This window comes from Stegostoma tigrinum, chromosome 8 (assembly GCF_030684315.1).
Source record: "Stegostoma tigrinum isolate sSteTig4 chromosome 8, sSteTig4.hap1, whole genome shotgun sequence".
Classification (NCBI taxonomy): Eukaryota; Metazoa; Chordata; class Chondrichthyes; order Orectolobiformes; family Stegostomatidae; genus Stegostoma; species Stegostoma tigrinum.
Genome location: NC_081361.1, coordinates 87,394,827 through 87,414,197, shown reverse-complemented (window position 1 = coordinate 87,414,197; position 19,371 = coordinate 87,394,827). Strand labels below are relative to the sequence as shown.

The following is a 19,371-nucleotide window of genomic DNA, read 5'->3' as shown; positions in this document are numbered from 1 at the left end:
CGGATGTACTCAAAGTTGGGCTTATTTTTAGAGCAGGTAACTTAAGGGAAAATTTAAAAGATTTTTAAAGCACTCAAAATTTTAATAGATTTTATTCGACCACACAGGGAGAAACAGCCTCCATTAACAAGAAAATACATGACCTGCAATATCTAATTCCCTAAAAGCCAGGAAGTGAAGAGAAAGTTTTAGGTTGTTGTTATGCTCTAGAAGACATTGTGTGCAAGGATTGTAGAAGCAAATTTAATACGTGTCCTGAAGAAGAAAACATTTCAGGGTTGTGGGGAAAATGCAGTGACTAATACTGTACTTCTTTCAAAAATCCAGGTCAGGCACAATGGGCCAAATGGCATCTTTTGTGCTCTGTAATTCTATGATTCTGAGATTACTCAATATAGAGGCCAGTATTACATTAGGTTTTTTTTTATTTCTCATTGACTTTTAAGACTGTGCTTTAACCTGTAGTGTACTCCCAAATCCTTTTGCTCCTCCATAGCTCTGTCTCTTCTCCAAAGCAAATATTTTGCATTGACTTCATTGAACCAAAACACCTAATGATACATTTCCAACATTTAACTTCCCCTATCATAGTTTTGGACACTTAATTTATGTTCTGTTCCACCCCAGTCTACACAACTTATTGTACCTGCTAATTTCATTGCAACTGCAAACCTGGCCATATAATTAATCATTCTTTCATCTAAATCATTGTTTTACATATTATATAAAGCTAAGGTCACAGTTCAAATCCCTGGAGAATACCACTTGTCACATCTTCTAGTCAGAGAACGCACCCTTCCCAAAACCCCTTTATTCCTATTCTTTGCCTTCCACCTCTAAATAAATTGCAGTCCAACAACTCAATATTACTTCCAATTCTGAGTACTTGCATTTTCTATTATAGTCTCTTTGTGGAATCTTATCAAATACATTATAAAATATCAAATAGACATCATTAATTAAAACCACTCTATCAACCAGTCTGTGACTGCCTCAAAGAGTTCTTCTGGATTAATCAACTTTACAAATTTTGTTTGATCTGTTTATAGTTGACAAAAGTGTTCAGTCTCTGTCCCAGAGATTCCTCCGTGCAATTAATTTAAACTTATCGATAGCTTTATAGTTTACCACCATTTTCCCTCCACCCACTTCCTAACCATTCCCTCCCAATACTACAAGCAGCAATTTTCTGACATTATGGAGTAATGAAATAATTTATTTTAATACATGAATACAATTCTTCAGTCTAAAGAGCTTTGATAAATAATGACAATATAGCTTTGAAGATTCCTTTTCTTTAATTAGAAACAGTCAGGTCCTGGAACCCTCCATATAGTTTCTAATCAGTCTGCTTAGAGTTATTATTACACACCTGTGGAGCAGGTGGGACTTGAACCCAGCTTGCTAGATTATAAGAACACTGTCACCGCGTCACAAGAGCTCTCTTGCTGGAGTTTTTTTTATCATAAATCTTATCATTTTGTCCGTGATCATTTTCTCACTTAGGGGAGTACTTAATGAATTTAATGTAAGTATACTTTTAGGTTTTTTAATACCTCTAGTAGTTTCCCCCTTACTCCAATGTGAAAGTGGGTACAAGGCACTCATTTAAATCATCTTCCATTTCCTGAATGCCCATTATAGTAATTTTTGTATCTGTCTTCAGCAGATCAAGATGTATCATTTACCACTTCAGTTTACTCTAGCAATAAATTTTATAAAAAGAATTTCGCGTTAGCATTTTAACAAAGAGCTCATACTTGAGAGACAAACAGTTGGTATCACACAGTCGGTGTCAAGTAGGCACCCAGAGTTTGTATATGGGTGTTTATAGTATTAACCCTTTTTAATAGTTCTTCAATCTAGCTACTGAAATTAAATTATAATGAAATTTAAATTTTTATGTTGTCTGGTCTCTGCTAACTATATTATTGGTTAGACAATGTACTGAATAAAGATCAATCAGAGAGCTAAAAGAACTCTGCAATGCTACAATAATTTATATAACAAAACATGTTAACAGTAAAATCTCAGCACATTGCAAATTCATTTCAGGAAACAATCTTTAGTACTTTCTAGATATGCGCAAGATGTAATGTTTCTTTTTTAAATTTCTTAGATAAACTTTTGATATTTGAAGATAAGTTTCACATTATGCTTCCTTGTCCCCATTGTGTCTTACATTGTAAATTCAGGTTCTACCACTGAACATGACTACACAGAACCTGGAAAAAGACACTGCAATCATTACTGCAAAAATAAAGATATGTGTGGTCATGAATGCTGTAAGTGCTAATAAACAGACATTGGCAATTTATTTAACTAAATAAAAATAGTTTTAAAACATATTTAGTCAGATATATCAACACATTTCTATTTTAATTGAATTCTTAAATATTTGGCACCATTTTAACCTGGGCCATGTGGAGCAGGAGATTAATCTTAAAGTATTAATAACTTTTCCTGCATGCCAACCTGCCATGTATAAAAATAGCTGCCAAAGGAAGCTGAGAAAGACACCTCATTCTCTCCTGACTTTGGTTTCTTCTTCCTGCACCAAAGATCTCATTAACCTACGACTTAGTTGAGAGTCATTCATTTAGTTCCCAGCCTCCTACTACTTGACATTGCTTTTGACAGCCAATTGCCACTCCCTACAAGTTTTGATGAGGAATTTGAGCGATGCTTAAGAGAAACTCAAATCTTGTAGGACTCTGAAAATTTATCTGCTACCTCAGTGTCTGTATATCCAACTACCAATCCAAGTTTCTGTCAAATCTATTTTCCTAAGGATTTTCAATGTATTCTATCAGATCAATTAGTTGTTTTTTAGATTAACTGATTTCTGTTAAATAATGCACCACTTGTGTTTTCTATTAAAGCATTATATTTCTTCCTTTAGGTAAATTCGGAGTATTGGTTGGGAGGAGCTCCACAACGTCTCAAACAACAACAAATTTTTCTTCCTATCTCAGTGATCTTAAAAGTAGAAGTGAGACTTCATCAGCTCCATCAATTAAACGATTAAAGGTAACTTTACTGTACCACAGTGAAGTTTAAAAATATCATCTTACAAAGATGTAACTGACCAAAACATTGTATTTTCTTCTAATAGATACAGACAATAAGTGAAATAGGGCTGGTAAATCTTCAACAATTTGCTTACACAAAGAAAGCTCCATCGTTAACATTACCTCGGTAATGGGATACTTACTGTAAATAATAAACAAGTTATTTCATTTGACATTGAGATTAAAGTTTATCATATGTAATTTTTCATGTTCAATTACTTTCAAGGTACTATGAAACAAACCTTGATCCAGCTGCTCAGATACAAAATCAGAATAATTTAGACATCAATGTAAAAAGTTGTCATAAACAACAGCCGCAATATTGTGATGAAGGTGGGTTAGTTGGAGAATTTTCTTTTTTACTCCTTCTGCTATCTCTGTTACTAGTCCTACTTTGTACATCCCAAGAATGGGGTTCAAATTTGATTGATATTATTAACAATATCAATTGTACTGCTTACATATTGTTATTATGCAATTAACAGTAATGGTTAATGCTTTAGACAACGTCATCACCATCCTTATTCTAAAATGGCAGCAACAAATCTTCCAGCAAGCCTGGAATATTCTGCATTTGATCCTCAACATTTTGTTTGGATTTGCCTCTTTTGCACGATAGCTCTTTCTGCATTATGTTAACAAAGGCTCTAGTCTAAAGTTTTTTGACAAGATTTGTAGCTCGGATTGTGAGTGAGGTTGTAGACACATTCACCGAGCCGGTGGGTTTGTTTGCAAATGTTTCTTCACCCTGCTTGTTATTTATATGCCTTGGCTTGCTGAGGTAGTTGGTATTACTTCCGGTTCTGTTTCTCAGTAGTTTATACATAGGGTCTAATTCAATGTTGATTGAGTTCTGTTTAGATTACCAGGCCTCCAAGAATTCCCTGGCATGTCTCTGTTTGGCTTGTACGATTATGGGTGTGTTGTCCCAGTCGAATTCGTGACCCTTGTTTTCTGTGCGTAGTGAGAATTGGTCATGTTTCTTGGTAGCTAATTGGTGTTTGTGTATCCGTATTGTCAGTTTTCTTCCAGCTTGGCCCATTGGTGTTTCTCACAGTTCTTGCATGGTATTTTTTATATTAAACTGGTTTTGCTGGTTTTGGGTATGGATCCTTGATGTTCGTCAGTAGTTGTCGTAGGGTGGTTGTCGGTTTGTGGGCTATTCTGATACCTAGGGGTCTGAGTAGTCTTGTAGTCATCTCTGAAATGTCAAATGTTGATAACGTTAAGGTTTTGGTCTGTTTATATTTGAATGATTAGGTGATAGTAGAGAGAAGTAAAAATTTTAAATGTTAATGTTAATATTCAAAGAGCCTAATTTTAACAATTAAGATTTCTAAATTTATACTAAATTTCAGAATATGGTGACAAAAATGCTCACTATACAGTTAGCACTGCAGCCTCACAATGCCAGGGACCCGGGTTCGATTCCAGTCTCGGGTAACTCTCTGCGTGGAGTTTGCACATTCTCCCCATGTCTGCGTGGGTTTCTTCCGGGTGCTCCGGTTTCCTCCCACAGTCCAAAGATGTGCAGGCTAGGTGGATTGGCCATGCTAAATTGCCCATAGTGCTCATGGGTGTGTGGGTTATAGGGGGGTGGGTCTGGGTAGGATGCTGCAACAGGCGGTGTGGACTTGTTGGACCGAAGGGCCTGTTTCCACACTGTAGGGAATCTATTCTAGTCATTAGATCGTTTGGAAGATCATTGTTATTTGTCCTGATTATGCCTTGCAATCTACTTTAAAACACATGATTTGTGATTTTTAAAGGAAATCTTTAATGTTACAAAGAGAATTGACCAAACATTCAAGTATAAGCACAGTGAATTGTGGACAACATTCCCAATATTTTTGTCTTTACCACTCGTGGCCAATCAACACATCAGTTTCAAAATGTTTATCCTTGTTTTTAAATCACTTCATGGTTTCACCCCTCCCTTTACATGTGGGCCTCCAGCCCTATCTCTTAAGGATCTCTTATTTCACTTGCTGTGCCATTAGAAGTGTTTTTAGGTGTTTAGACACTTATTTCCATAATTCCCTAAATGAACTTCTATAAATGAGGTGATTTCCCATGATGAAGAGATCTTGTGATGTTACTTTCTGTGATTGCACCGCATTATAAAATCAGCTTTCCTTGATTTGTATGGGAATAAATATGTTGACGATATAGACTATAGCAGAGCAGGTTGGTGCTGCATGCCATTGTAGCAAGCTGCTAATGTTAGCTAAAGCACCAAGAAGTTATTAGTTATTTCAGCTCAGAGATGAGGGATTAACCTTTTCACATATAGCATGCAATTCAAGGCTAACACCAATGAAGGCCCAAAAGAAACTTTCAGTTATCTTAGTTGGTGATTGGCATGTGTTGTGGAGAAGACCATTTTATAGAAAATATTCTGTCAAAATTATTAAATAATTTGTTATGGAAATATCCTCCAGCTCCTTCACAACAGAATTCAACTGTGATTCCATCACACCAAACCTCTCTAGAATCTTTCAAGTTCAACTCTGCTGATGTAAATAAGAGCAACTGTTGGTCACCAGAAGAGATGAATGTGAATTTTGACCTCGGAGATGACTTATGGAATGACTTTGATGACGAGAAGTTAGTAAATGCAAGCAATGTTGTTTCTTCAGAGGAAATGAGCATTAATTATCAAAAAGGTATTTATCCTGATTTTTTGAATTATTCTATTCTTTTCAAATCACTTAATCAATTTCTTTATAAAGTTTCAGTAGTTAGAAGGTTTGATTGATAGTAACAGAAGTTAATGCAATCTATTTGATCAGAGATTACTCCTAAATTTCAAAAATACTTTTCAATGTAGCTGCATTTTTACCCTTTACTCAAAAATTCAAATTACTTAAAAATATTAGTCCCAAATTATGAACAAACCTTGATAACTCACTTGTGTGTCTAATTTGGTTATTAGGTGGAGAAGTTTTCAATTGCCAGCCATCGTTTCTTGCTTAATAAAAAGATCATTGGCAGAGGAAAGTCAAGTTGTACCATGATACAACCACTTTCTTGTCTGACTCAAGTTTTAATCATATGATTCAATGGGCACTTAGTTGATAAGAACATAAAACCAAATGTAGGTGAATTAGAAGTAGAAATCAGGGCCTGGTGTAGGATCGTGATTACAACTTCCATGGAGAAGTGAGCAAATGAAGCAGACATATCCAATTCCACTTTCTCCAGCTGTTGAGAGGCTTAATACATGGTCGTTAAAGGGACTATTGGAGGGAAATCCAAACCTGCATACTTTTATAAGACCTTTGCAGCAGCAAGAGAAAACCAACCTACCCCTCTTCAGGATTGCAGGATTTATCTTCCAGGCAACTCCATGCAGAAGCTGACCAAATTTCTAAGGTCCAAAACAAGCATGCAGCAGTGCAACTTCCATTTGGGCCCACACTTCCAGTACAACATTCTGCAACATTCTAACTCGGTATAGACCTCCAGCCTTGAGAGCTGCCGCATGTGTGCTGCTGATATTGTTCTATTCTGCGTCTCTAAGTACATCGGTACAATTCTTTTGATTGACTAAAAGAGAAGGGATTGTATTTAAATGGCACTTTTCACAACCACCAGACGTCTTAAAGTGCTTTACAGCCAAGATATTGTTGAAGCATAGCCACTATTATTATGTAGGAAACGTGGGAGTCAGTGTTTTGTACAATAACCTCTCACAAGCAGAAGTTATAATAACTAGATAATTTGTTTGTTATGAAGTTGATTGAGCGATAAGTATTGGCTAGGAGTCTGGCGATAATTCCTCTGCAGTTTTTTGAAATAATACCATGGGCTCTTTACAGCTAATCAGTTAGGCAGATAGGCATCAGTATTTAAATTCTCACCTGTAAGATGGCACCTTTCACAATGCAGCTCTCCCCTGGCACTGCAATACTATCAGCCATGATTTTCAGCTCCAGGTCTGAAGTGGGACTTGAAGCTGGAATCTTGTGACTCAGGTGAGAGTATTACCGTGGGAGCCATGGTTGACAGAAGAACATTTCTTGAAATTACCACACTTGCAATGTTCTCAATTTCATCCTATTATAAATTAATGTGCAAATAATAAGAAACTTACCAAACTTTGAAAAACTTCTAATTCCAAATAGTGGATCCTGAAGTCAGCTGTAGTGTGCTTTGTTTCAAAACTATAGGATTTTATAGTTGCATTGTTGAGAATTCTGATAAACAAGTATTATAAATTCTAAGAGGCGACATTAAAAGTTCAACAGTTTTGCTCAGAGGAGTAACTTTTGTGTACTTGGTAGTGATTAAAAAGTCAATCAAATTTAAAAATGTTTGGATTTTGTATTATTTAAACAGATTCTTCCTTTGGCATAGATCCAAACTTAACAGAATACAATCAATTGCCTCAAAGTCCTTTGAACAAGCTTCAAAAACAAATAATAAATGACAAACAGAAAAGGTGAGCTTTATCGTGTGATTATTCTTGACATAGTGGGAATCTAGAAATAACATTAATGTATCAATGTTTAACATATTTATATCAAATTCTTTCATCTCCAATTTATGGTAAATAGTGCAGATTTTCACTCTGTGTGAAAATTTGCCAAATTCGTTGTTTCCAGGTTGGCTAACAGCCACTGCAGTTAACCGATAGTGATAATGGGGAAAGATCTATTCTGAGGGCCTGATCTCTGTGATGTAGGGACAGCAAGTTGCAGGTAACAAATAAATAAATAAACTTTCTTGGGCTGTTTCATAGCTTCAGGTCACCTCAATATTTGGCTGCTGCTTATGGACCAGTAGAAAGATAACTTGGAGGGGTGGTGAAGGAATCTGTTCTCTGTATGGCCCAGTGCAATCGAAACCTGGGATATTTTTGTGTACTCCTTCCAACCCCACAATGTAAATAACTACATATCTTCGGGTTTCTTTGCGATTGTTTTCAAAGGACACCATCTTAAATGTCCAAGTTAACTATGCATTTGTTTTAAACAACCATGTGTCAAACTATTCGGAATTCTTTGTCAGAGTGCCTTTGAACTCACTGATTCTGAGAATGGGGCAGTAAATTCTTCCCAGTCATTTTGGGGGTACAACTGCTTTACTTCCACCACCCAGGATGTCTCAAAATCTCCCAAATTTGTGTTAAGACTTCAATATTTCAACAAGTCCTTTCCTGGTAAATATATCCCCAATCAGAGTGTCAAATGTTTGAAATAATGAGGGTGGATCTCACCTGACTGGAGATCCAGTGAGGAACAGTGTTACTGCTGGTCAGTTAGATGCCAGCAGCTCATTTGAACAGCAGTACCAATGGAGGCAGTGAATGCTGTCAGCTCATGAGCAACCAGAGTTCCAGAATCAAGGAGTGACAAAGATCATTGTTGATAAATGACAGGAAGGGTTTCACAGTTTGGGAGTTGCATAGGCATGGTTGTTAAGGGACAGCAAAAGCAGAGTAGTGGGCTCTGGATGCCTGTCACTTTTTGATGTCACACCTCTCAATCAGGCACTGAGTGCCTTTAGATAAGGCAGCTTCCCTGACAACCATAGAACATAGAACAGTACAGCACAGAACAGGCCCTTCAGCCCACAATGTTGTGCCGACCATTGATCTTCATGTATGCACCCTCAAATTTCTGTGACCATATACATGTCCAGCAGTCTCTTAAATGACCCCAATGACCTCGCTTCCACAACTGCTGCTGGCAACGCATTCCATGCTCTCACAACTCTCTGCGTAAAGAACCTGCCTCTGACATCCCCTCTATACTTTCCACCAACCAGCTTAAAACTATGACCCCTCGTGCTAGCCATTTCTGCCCTGGGAAATAGTCTCTGGCTATCAACTCTATCTATGCCTCTCATTATCTTGTATACCTCAATTAGATCCCCTCTCCTCCTCCTTTTCTCCAATGAAAAGAGACCGAGCTCAGTCAACCTCTCTTCATAAGATAAGCCCTCCAGTCCAGGCAGCATCCTGGTAAACCTCCTCTGAACCCTCTCCAAAGCATCCACATCTTTCCTATAATAGGGCGCCCAGAACTGGACGCAGTATTCCAAGTGCGGTCTAACCAAAGTTTTATAGAGCTGCAACAAAATCTCACGACTCTTAAACTCAATCCCTCTGTTAATGAAAGCCAAAACACCATATGCTTTCTTAACAACCCTGTCCACTTGGGTGGCCATTTTAAGGGATCTGTGTATCTGCACACCAAGATCCCTCTGTTCCTCCACGCTGCCAAGAATCCTATCCTTAATCCTGTACTCAGCTTTCAAATTCGACCTTCCAAAATGCATCACCTCGCATTTATCCAGGTTGAACTCCATCTGCCACCTCTCAGCCCATCTCTGCATCCTGTCAATGTCCCGCTGCAGCCTACAACAGCCCTCTACACTGTCAACGACACCTCCGACCTTTGTGTCGTCTGCAAACTTGCTGACCCATCCTTCAATTCCCTCGTCCAAGTCATTAATAAAAATTACAAACAGTAGAGGCCCAAGGACAGAGCCCTGTGGAACTCCACTCACCACTGACTTCCAGGCAGAATATTTTCCTTCTACTACCACTCGCTGTCTTCTGTTGGCCAGCCAATTCTGTATCCAAGCAGCTAAGTTCCCCTGCATCCCATTCCTCCTGACCTTCTGAATGAGCCTACCATGGGGAACCTTATCAAATGCCTTACTGAAGTCCATATACACCACATCCACAGCTCGACCCTCATCAACCTTTCTAGTCACATCCTCAAAAAACTCGATAAGGTTTGTAAGGCATGACCTACCCCTCACAAAGCCATGTTGACTGTATTTGATCAAGCCATGCTCTTCCAGATGGTCATAAATCTTATCCCTCAGAATCCTTTCTAACACCTTGCAGACGACAGACGTGAGACTTACCGGTCTATAATTGCCGGGGATTTCCCTATTTCCTTTCTTGAAGAGAGGAATTACATTTGCCTCTCTCCAGTCCTCAGGTACGACTCCAGTGGAGAGCGAGGATGCAAAGATCTTCGCAAGTGGCGAAGCAATTGCATTTCTCGCTTCCCAAAGCAGTCGAGGACAAATCTGATCCGGGCCAGACTCTATAAGAGTCTGAAATATTAGTGGGACAAGAAGTCTAACCCTACGCCTTCCTGCCTCTGAGTTAATTCTGGCACAGTTCAGGCATACAGCCAACCTGAATAATTAAATGCCCTTCCAGGCTCCAAACACAAGACAGGCAATAAAACTCTGCTCTGTGTGTATTAATTTTTACAGTGGTGGTCAATATAGATTATCAAATTTTAATTTCTATCATCTGATTGTTAAACTTGAGGCCTTTCATGGACTAAAATGGATTTAAAAAGGAAGAAAGAGGGACATAAAATGGCTGCAGTGGAATTACCTGTAAATCAGGAAATAGAAGAGGAGAGCTCAAGAAAATTACTGGGGAAGTGGAATGAGTAAAGTTTGGAAGCTGGGAGCTAACAAGTCCCAGAATCCTGATGGACCTCATCCTGGGGTGTGGGACAAAGTGGATAGTGACATGATTAAGGTGTTGATCGTAATGTTCAAAATTCCAAAAACTGATTAAGACTGGAAAATAGCAAGTGTAATTCCTTTACTCAAAAAAGCAATCAGAAAGCAAGAAACTCTCCGCTGATTAATATCTCTCATTGGGATGATATTAGAAGCTGTTATTAAAAATGCGAGAGTAAAAGTTCAAGATAGATAGAGTGAAAGGCAAATCATGTCTAACCAATCTTGGAGTTTTTCAACAAGAAATATGAGCTTTGAACAAAAATGAACTGAAAGAGGTACTGTAGTTTCAAAAAGGTATTTGAAATGGTGCCCAATAAATGTTCTTGCAGAAAATTAAAGTTCAAGGTATAAAGTGTAATAGTTGGCATGGAAAAGAAGATTGGCTAGCTAACAAGTACAAATTATACAAATTACTTGGATTAAAGGTTCAAAAATACAGTTGCTAACTGTGTGCTTTCAGAAAGATAGGTGAAAAGGTTGTAAAGAGACAATAAAAGAATATATTTAAAGTAAGCAGATGAAGATATGGCAAATGGAATATAGTATCAGAGAGTTGTACAGCATGGAAACAGACACTTCAGTCCAACTCATCTATGCGACCAGATATCCTAAATAAATCTAGCCCCATTTTCTAGCATTTGGCCCATATCCTTCTAAACCCTCCCTATTCATATACCAATCCAGATTATTTTAAATGTTGTAATTGTACCAGCCTCCACCACTCTTCTGCCAGTTCATTCCATACATACGTGAAAAAGTTGCCCTTTAAGTCCCTTTTGAATTGTTCCCCTCTCACCCTAAATCTTTTCCCCCTAGTTTTGGACTTCCAGACCCTGGGGAAAAGACCCTGTCTTTTTGCCCTATCCATGCCCCTCATAATTTAATGAACCTGTGTAAGATCACCCCTCAGCCTCCAATGCTCCAGGAAAAATAGCCCCAACCTATTCAGCTTCTCCCTATAGCTCAAACCATCCAACCCTGGAAAAATCCTTATCAATCTTTTCTGAACCCTTTCATGTTTTACAACATCCTTCCTATGGTAGGGAGACCAGAATTGCACACAGTAGTCTAGAAGTGGCCTAACCAATGTCCTGTACAGCCGAACATGACCTCCCAACTCCTATACTCAACGCCCTGATTAATAAAGACAAGTATATCAAATGCCTTCTTCACTATCCTGTCTACCTGCAACTCCACTTTCAAGGAACTATGAACCCACTGTCCCAGGTCTCTTTGTTCAGCAACACTCCCTGGGATCTTACCATTAAGTGTATAAGTCCTGCCCTGATTTGCTATTCCAAAATGCAGCGCCTCACATTTATCTAGATTAAACTCCACCTGCCGCTCCTTGGTCCATTGGTCGATCTGATTAAGACCCTGTACTCTGAGGAAACCTTCTTCACTGTCCATTACACCTCCAATTTTGGTGTCATATGCAAACTTACTAACCATACCTCCTGTTATGAAGTTGGGTAGAGTAATTGTAAAGTGGAAGGCAGGAAGCTAAAATGTGTGGTTCCTTTAAGAGATTTGTGCTTTGTCTGTATTTAGAAGTTTTCTTAAAAATGTCTATGTTTGTGAGCAGCAGCTGAAGTTTTCAGGACAGAGAGCCTAAAAAAAATGAAAGATGTATATCAAAGTCTTACAATTGGCAGGCAAAACAGCAGTCTTGTTTTGAGAACAAGGTGTGGAGCTGGATGAACACAACAGGCCAAGCAGCATCTTAGGAGCAGGAAAGCTCACGTTTCGGGTCTGGACCCTTCTTCAGAAAATCTGATTTTCTGATAAGGGTCTAGGCCCAAAACGTCAGCTTTTGTGCTCCTGAGATGCTGCTTGGCCTGCTGTGTTCATCCAGCTCCACACCTTGTTATCTCGGATTCTCCAGCATCTGCAGTTCCTATTATCTCTGATACAGTCTTGTTTTGATGTGACAACGAGTTTGAATTCAGCCAATTAATTTAAACAAAGCTCAGAGAAACAGAAAGCTAATTGAATTTAAATCTGATGGTGTTGACAATCTGAAACCATATTATGAGAATTTGATTATGTCATTATGGGTGTATAAGAAGCAGGCATTTGGAAAATCAGAGAGTGCCAACTGCCACTTGCTGAGTTAGCACAATTCAGTTTTCAGAGAAAGCCCATCCAATTAATCAAAGGTACCACAGTATTTTAGCTCAAAGTCCTCATTGAAAAAATAATAGAGATAAGTCAGCCCTGACAGCAGAATTCATGGAAGAAAGGTGTTTGTGAAGAGAGTGGAGGCGACAGAATATTCCAGAAGACAGTCTGTGCAAACTTGGAGAGATTAAGTTATAATTTATTACCTCTCATTGATTAGGTTTATATTAATGGGACTTTTTTTTATTTAAACAGCATTCCAGTAGAATTTAGACCTGTTATGGAGGAGTTGGTAGTCTAAGGGGGAATTGTTGGGTTGTTAGGAATTTTGTTAATTTGTTCAAAATTGGGTTAAATAAATAAATGTTTCTTGTTGCTCATAAAGTGGACATCAGGGATTTCTTTCTTTTAACTACTCTTTTAATAGATTATGAGGGCATAGATGAGCTCCTCCAGGTGTTTTGGGGAATAATTATCAGAGGGAAACCCCTTACTCCTGTCATAACAAATTGGGGCCTATGTTTTAGTTTAATTATCAGAGGGGTTCGGCCATTCCCCAGCGTAACAAAGAACTGGGAGCTCATCCGGGATCGGGACTGTGTGTGTCCAGGATCTGAATGGATTTATACAGATGTAAACTGACTTGAGGATTAGTGTCCTAGATCTTGAAATAAAACTTAGGTGAGGAAAAACATCTGTTTAACTTCAGTCACTTGTGGTAGGTTAAATTGAAAGTAAGGGAAATGGCTCTTAACATTGCTAAAGAGATTCTGGGTTTTGAAGTTGCTTCCTAAATTTGCCAAGAAAGTTTAGAAAGACAAAGGAAGGATAAACTTTTAAATTTAGCAAGCAGGCTATATCTGGGTTCAATGAAGGTTAAAAGGAAAGCTGAAATCGTAATGGAGTTGGTCAAGCATTTAGGTATACCAGAGAAACAGGCAAGTGCACTGGAATTAGAAAAACATAGATTGCAACTGGCACAACTGGAGTTAAAGAATGAAAGGGAGGCAAGGTTACAAGCAGAAGAAAGGGAAAGAAAAGCCATGTTAGAAGATAAAGAAAAGGAGAGCAGGTTCTTAGCTGGGCAAAACAAAAAAGAGAGGGAAAGAGAGCGTTTGAACTTCAGAAGTTTGTGAAGTGAATAGGAAAGTCAATTTAAAAGGGTGAAGATGAAGGTAAAATACCAGCTTAGTGAGGAGGAGAGTGATGATGAGCAAACCCGTCGTAGCCAAAGACATGGTACAGATACGTACAAATATGTTAAAACATTGCCAAAATTCAATGAAAAAGATGTAGATGCCTTTTTCGTTTCATTTGGGAAACTGGCTAGGTACATGAATAGGCCAGAGGATATGTGGGTAATATTAATTCAGACTAAATTGGTAAGTGGGTTTAGTGAGGTGTTTGCAGCACTGGCAGATGAAGTGTCAAGAGATAATGAAGGGGATAAACAGGCAATTTTGAGTGCCCATGAATTGGTACCAGAAGCGTACAGACTACGGATCAGAAACATAAAGAAGGAACTAGGTCAGAGTTCGAATGAATTAAACAGAGCAACTTTGATAGATGGGTGAGAGCATTAAAGATAGAAAAGACATATGAGGATCTTAGAGAGATTATTCTGCTGGAGGAGTTTAAAAACTGACTTCCAGAGATGATAAGAATTCATATTGAGGAAAAGAAAGCTACCAAAATAAGAAAAGCTGCAGAGATTGCAAATGTATGTGCATTAGTTCATAAATTGAAATTTAGCTTCTGGCAGCAATATCATTCTGTGAGGGATAGAAATTGGGTAAAGATTGATCCTTCAATGAAAAACTAAAAGTTGACCACAGTGGGAGCATTTTACCACAGGTTTAAAAAGACACCCAAGAGGGTGAAAAGGAGTCAAAAAGCGTCAGGTGTTTTCATTATAATAAGGTGGGACACATAAATCATAGTGCTAGTGGTTTAAGAAGGGCACTGGTAAAAAGGATGTGTTAAAAGATTCTAAACCAGTGGGATTAGTTGATGTAGTGAAGGAAATCCCAAAAGGAGTCAAGGAGCTGCAGAAGAGTGCACAGCCCAGGCACGGGCTGGATATTGAGTCAGTGTCCAATCGCGACAAAGACTTCACCTCTGTGGGTAAGTTTTACTCAGTAAGAACAGGGGAGAAGGTAAAGAAGTTACAATATTGAGAGACATGGGAGATGGTCAGTCTCTAATAGAAAGAGATAAAAGTATTCAGGGTTTGAGTGAAGATTTGTAGCTTGGGTGTTGTTGTAGATGTTGGTGTGTCCACAGAGCTGGGAGGCTTGATAGCAGACATTTCATCACCCTTAGTAGGTGACGTCCACAGTGCCATGGAGCCTCCTATGAAGCGTTGTTGTCTTGTGCCAGTTCAAATTTATATTACCTGGTTTTCCTGCTTCTTAGAGGTGCCAGTTCCAGTTCTGTATTGTAATGGCCGTTATATCGGGTTTAATTCAATGTGTTTGTTGATGGAGTCTGTGGATGAATGCCAAGCCTTCAAGAATTCTCTGGCTGTCCTTTGTCTGGCTTGTCCAATGGTAGTAGTGTTTTTTCAGTTGAAAGTGTGGTTTTACTCATCTGTGTGTATTGGGGCTTGTGTTTTAGTTATCGGAGGTGCAGCCATTCCCTGTCATAACACTCCTACCTTCACGTCCAATTATTTATATAAATGACAAAAAGCAGCGGACCCAGCACCAATCCTTGTGGCACACCATTAGTCATTATCCTCCAGTCTGAAAAGCAACCCTCCACCACCACCTGGCTACCTACAAGCCCGTTCTGTATCCAAATGGTCAGTTCTCCCTGTATCCCATGTGATCTAACCTTGCTATCCAGTCTACCATGAGGAACCTTATTGAACACCTTGTAGAAGTCCATATAGATCACGTCCACCACTCTGTTCTCATCAATCCTTCTTGTTATTTCTTCAAAAAACTCAATCAAATTAGTGAGACAAGATTTCCCATGCACAAAACCATGTTGATCAGTCCTTGACCTATGAAATGCATGTAAATCCTGTCCCTCAGGAATGTCTCCAACATGCCCATCACCGATGCAGGCTCACCAGTCTATAGTTCCCTGGCTTTTCCTTTCCATCTTTCTTAAATAGGGCCATCACATTAACCAGCCTCCAGTCTTCTGGCACCTTACTTGTTGCTATCGACGTTACAAATATTTCAGCAAGAGACACAGCCATCACGTCCCTAGTTTCCCACAGAGTTATAGGTTACACCAGATCAGATCCCAGGGATTTATCCACTTTTTTGCATTTTAAGCCCTCCAGCACGACCTCCTCTGTACTGTGGACATGTTTCAAGGTATCGCTATTTATTTCCCCACCGTCTCTATCTTCCACGTCTTTCTTCCCAGTAAATACTGATGCAAAATCCTTGTTTAGTATCTTGCAAATCTCCTGCAGCTCCACAGATAGATGGCCTTGCTGATCTTTGAGGGGCCTTATTGTCTCCCTCATTACCCTTTTGTTCTAAATGTATTTGTGGATTACCTTTAGATTCTCCTTAAACCTATTTGCCAAAGCTATCTCATGTCCCCGTTTTTCCCTCCTGATTTCCCTCTTAAATATATTCCTAATGCCTTCTGAGGATTCATGCGATCTCTAGTGTCTATACATGACATATACGTTCTTCTTATTCTTTGCCAAAAACCTCAATTTCTCCAGTCATCCAGTATTCCCTACACCTACCAGCCTTGTAATGAGGAAAAGTATGAAATTGATAATAAAGTGTGAAGGTGGATGAACACAGCAGGCCAAGCAGCATCTCAGGATCACAAAAGCTGACGTTTCGGGTCCATTTTAGCAGGAAGAGTAAAAAGAAGAGAGTTATCTCAACAACAAGAGATTGCAGAGCTCAGGAATACAGAGGGGTTTGCATATCCTCGTGCCTAAATCATCAAGATTAGCATGCAGTCACAGCAAGTTCGTAGGAAAGCTGACAGAGTTTTCTTTTTGGAAGTTCAAGTATACAGAACATTGGTAAAACCACATCTGGAATACTTTATATAGTATCAATCCCCTTATTTAGGAAGGATGTGTATGATTTGGAATCAGTTTGAAGGGGGCTTAGTAGACCGAAAACTAGAATAGGCAGATTGTCTTATGGAGAAAGGTTGGATGGGTGACATTCTCATTCAATAAAAACGTGAGATTAATTTTTTTTTCTGAAGAAGGGTCTAGGCCCGAAACATCAGCCTTCCTGCTCCTCTGATGCTGCTTGGCCTGTTGTCTTCATCCAGCTCTTCACTTTGTTATCTCAAATTAAAAGCAAACCCTGATTACCATGTCAGCACAGTCATTTGTCATAAAACCTATCTGGGTAAATAAAGTGCTTTAGGGAAAAAATCTGCCATCCTTGCCTGATTTGGTCTACATGTAGCTCCAGACCCACTGCAATTGGTTGACTCTCAGCTGTTCTCTGGGTGATAAATGCTTGCCTATCCAGTTACACCCACATCCTATGAAAGAAGATTTTAAAAATCCACGTACTGGGAGTTGAAAGACTCACCTGGCAGATAGGTAGACAGTTCACAAAATCGGTGGAGCTGAACTTTGTTATATTTTATTGAATTGAATTATAATTGAATAGTCACTTTTGAACAACCGAGCAAGAGATTCCACTGCTGCTGAGCACACACATCAAACATTAAATAACTGTGGTCTCTAACACTTCAAAGACGCAAATTGTTTAACTGTGTTACTTTTACTTTCACTGTCTCTACTAGGCATGCATTATTTTAAAAGTGTGTTGTACATGTATTTAATATTGCATTTTTATGATATTTTCTTGGGCTTAGTGAATAATAACGTTCTTCTTTCTTTCCGTCAAGAAAACCTAGTTAATTGGCTCCTTCATTTTCTAGCATGCTACATTTAAGTGCGATAGCTGCTCAGAAAGAAATAAAACTGCTTGCTGTGCCCAACTGAAAAGTTGCAGTTAGAAAGAGGAGAGCTGATTCCCTATCCTCACCTATGGGATAATGCATTTAAAACATGCTTGTTCAGATGATCCAAGATTTCATCCCCAACCATCTGTTTCTCTCATAGCATTTAAAATAAAAGAATTAATGTCACCCTAAAATTTGTGTGTATGGAAATGTAATGCAATTCTGTTGATCATGTGTGTGTAAGCTTTGCTGTTTAGAATATATGTCCAAGATTCTTTGAGTTAGTTTGGAGTAGAAATTAGTCTTTTTTTCATTCATTCACAAGATATGGGCCAGCATTTACTGATCATCAACAACAACAACATTCCTATGGGTCTGGCGTCTCATGTTACCCAGACCAGTTAAAGACAATAGTTTAATTCCCTGAAGGACATTAATGAACCAGATGGGTTTTCTGACAATCATCAACAGTTTCATGACCATTTTTAGACTCATAATTCTCGATGTTTTAATGAATTCAAATTCCACCAGTATTTGAGTCCAGGTGTCCACAACATTACCTGGGACTCTGGATTAACAGTCGAGCAACAATACCTCCTCACCATCACCTCCTCACAGTTTGATAGCTACAAACAAGATATTAAAACAATTCCCTATCAAATACAGCTCACCCCACAAATAACATTATAATTAAGAATGTCATAAGTACTCAATTTTTTCATCGTCTTGCTTTTTAATATAAATTCTGAATTCCCATTATTTGATATCTCTGCTGTATTTAATAAATAGTTTTTTCTCAACAAATGTTCATTGTTCTTAGGGTTGGATGTCTGCCAAAAAGAGAACAACCAGGTTCCTTGAATTCTAAGTTGTCATTTAACCCAACAGCGCAAGAAAAAGTAAGTCGTAACGTAAAAACATTTAACATGTAACAGTCTAATAATGTAACAAGCAAATAATTTCAGAAGGTTGCAAGTTTTAACCTCAGAACTGTCACTTAAGTTTGCTGGTAAGAATCAAGTACTTCTGTCAATTCTCAACAAGATGTGGTGCAGTATCTTTCAGAGTTAGTGTATTTTAGCTGGAAATGAAAAAGTGTGCTTCTCTGCTAAATTCAGTGTTGAATTTGAACTGATGCCAGCGTATGTTCAACATAAAATTTGTACTTTTTTTTAGTAACTTGTTATAGATATTGCAGTTAAAAATATATTCTATGTCTAACAGAATAAAATGTAATTGGAACAGCATGTGCTTTGAAATTACTTTTAAGATAGTAATAGGAATAATTGTTTCACTCTACTTTAGCGGTGTTTTAAAATCATGTAAAACATCCAGCGTAATAACCGGGAAATAAATTTCCATTATTTCTACAATGGCATTCAATGTTGCAATTTCAGTGCTGCAGAACATCAAATAGCATTTAGAACAAGAGAAATACAGCAAGATATTTTTATGGCATTTAAACATTTTGGTAGCTAAACTCTGATTATAATATTCTGTTCTCTTATTTTTAAGTAAACTATAAAATATGCTTTGATTGCATGCATAAATAATTAGAATACAAACAAATTATCCTTGGTGAAGCATTTTTGAAAATTGATAAATTTTTGTCGCAGTCTAAAATCTTTGGAACTTGGAACTCAAGTGTTGTGCAAGGTTCTGAAGAAGGACTGAACTCTGCATCTTCTGGACTGAATTCCTCAAATTCTGAACTAAACACAGTGAAATGTTTCAAAAGCAATGGACCTTTGGATTGTTT

General features: G+C 38.2%; 1 protein-coding gene across 1 annotated transcript in view; it reads left to right on the top strand.

Moving 5' to 3' along the window:
• The window catches only part of hfm1 (helicase for meiosis 1), a 196,441-nt gene extending 184,249 nt beyond the window's left edge, over positions 1 to 12,192 (top strand). The window contains exons 29-35 of the mRNA XM_059647692.1: positions 2,196 to 2,285; positions 2,903 to 3,030; positions 3,116 to 3,198; positions 3,298 to 3,404; positions 5,513 to 5,737; positions 7,413 to 7,515; positions 12,129 to 12,192. Of these exons, the coding sequence (XP_059503675.1) occupies positions 2,196 to 2,285; positions 2,903 to 3,030; positions 3,116 to 3,198; positions 3,298 to 3,404; positions 5,513 to 5,737; positions 7,413 to 7,515; positions 12,129 to 12,192 (800 nt within the window). The remainder of the gene's footprint in view (positions 1 to 2,195; positions 2,286 to 2,902; positions 3,031 to 3,115; positions 3,199 to 3,297; positions 3,405 to 5,512; positions 5,738 to 7,412; positions 7,516 to 12,128) is intronic.
• Positions 12,193 to 19,371: the final 7,179 nt, after the last annotated feature.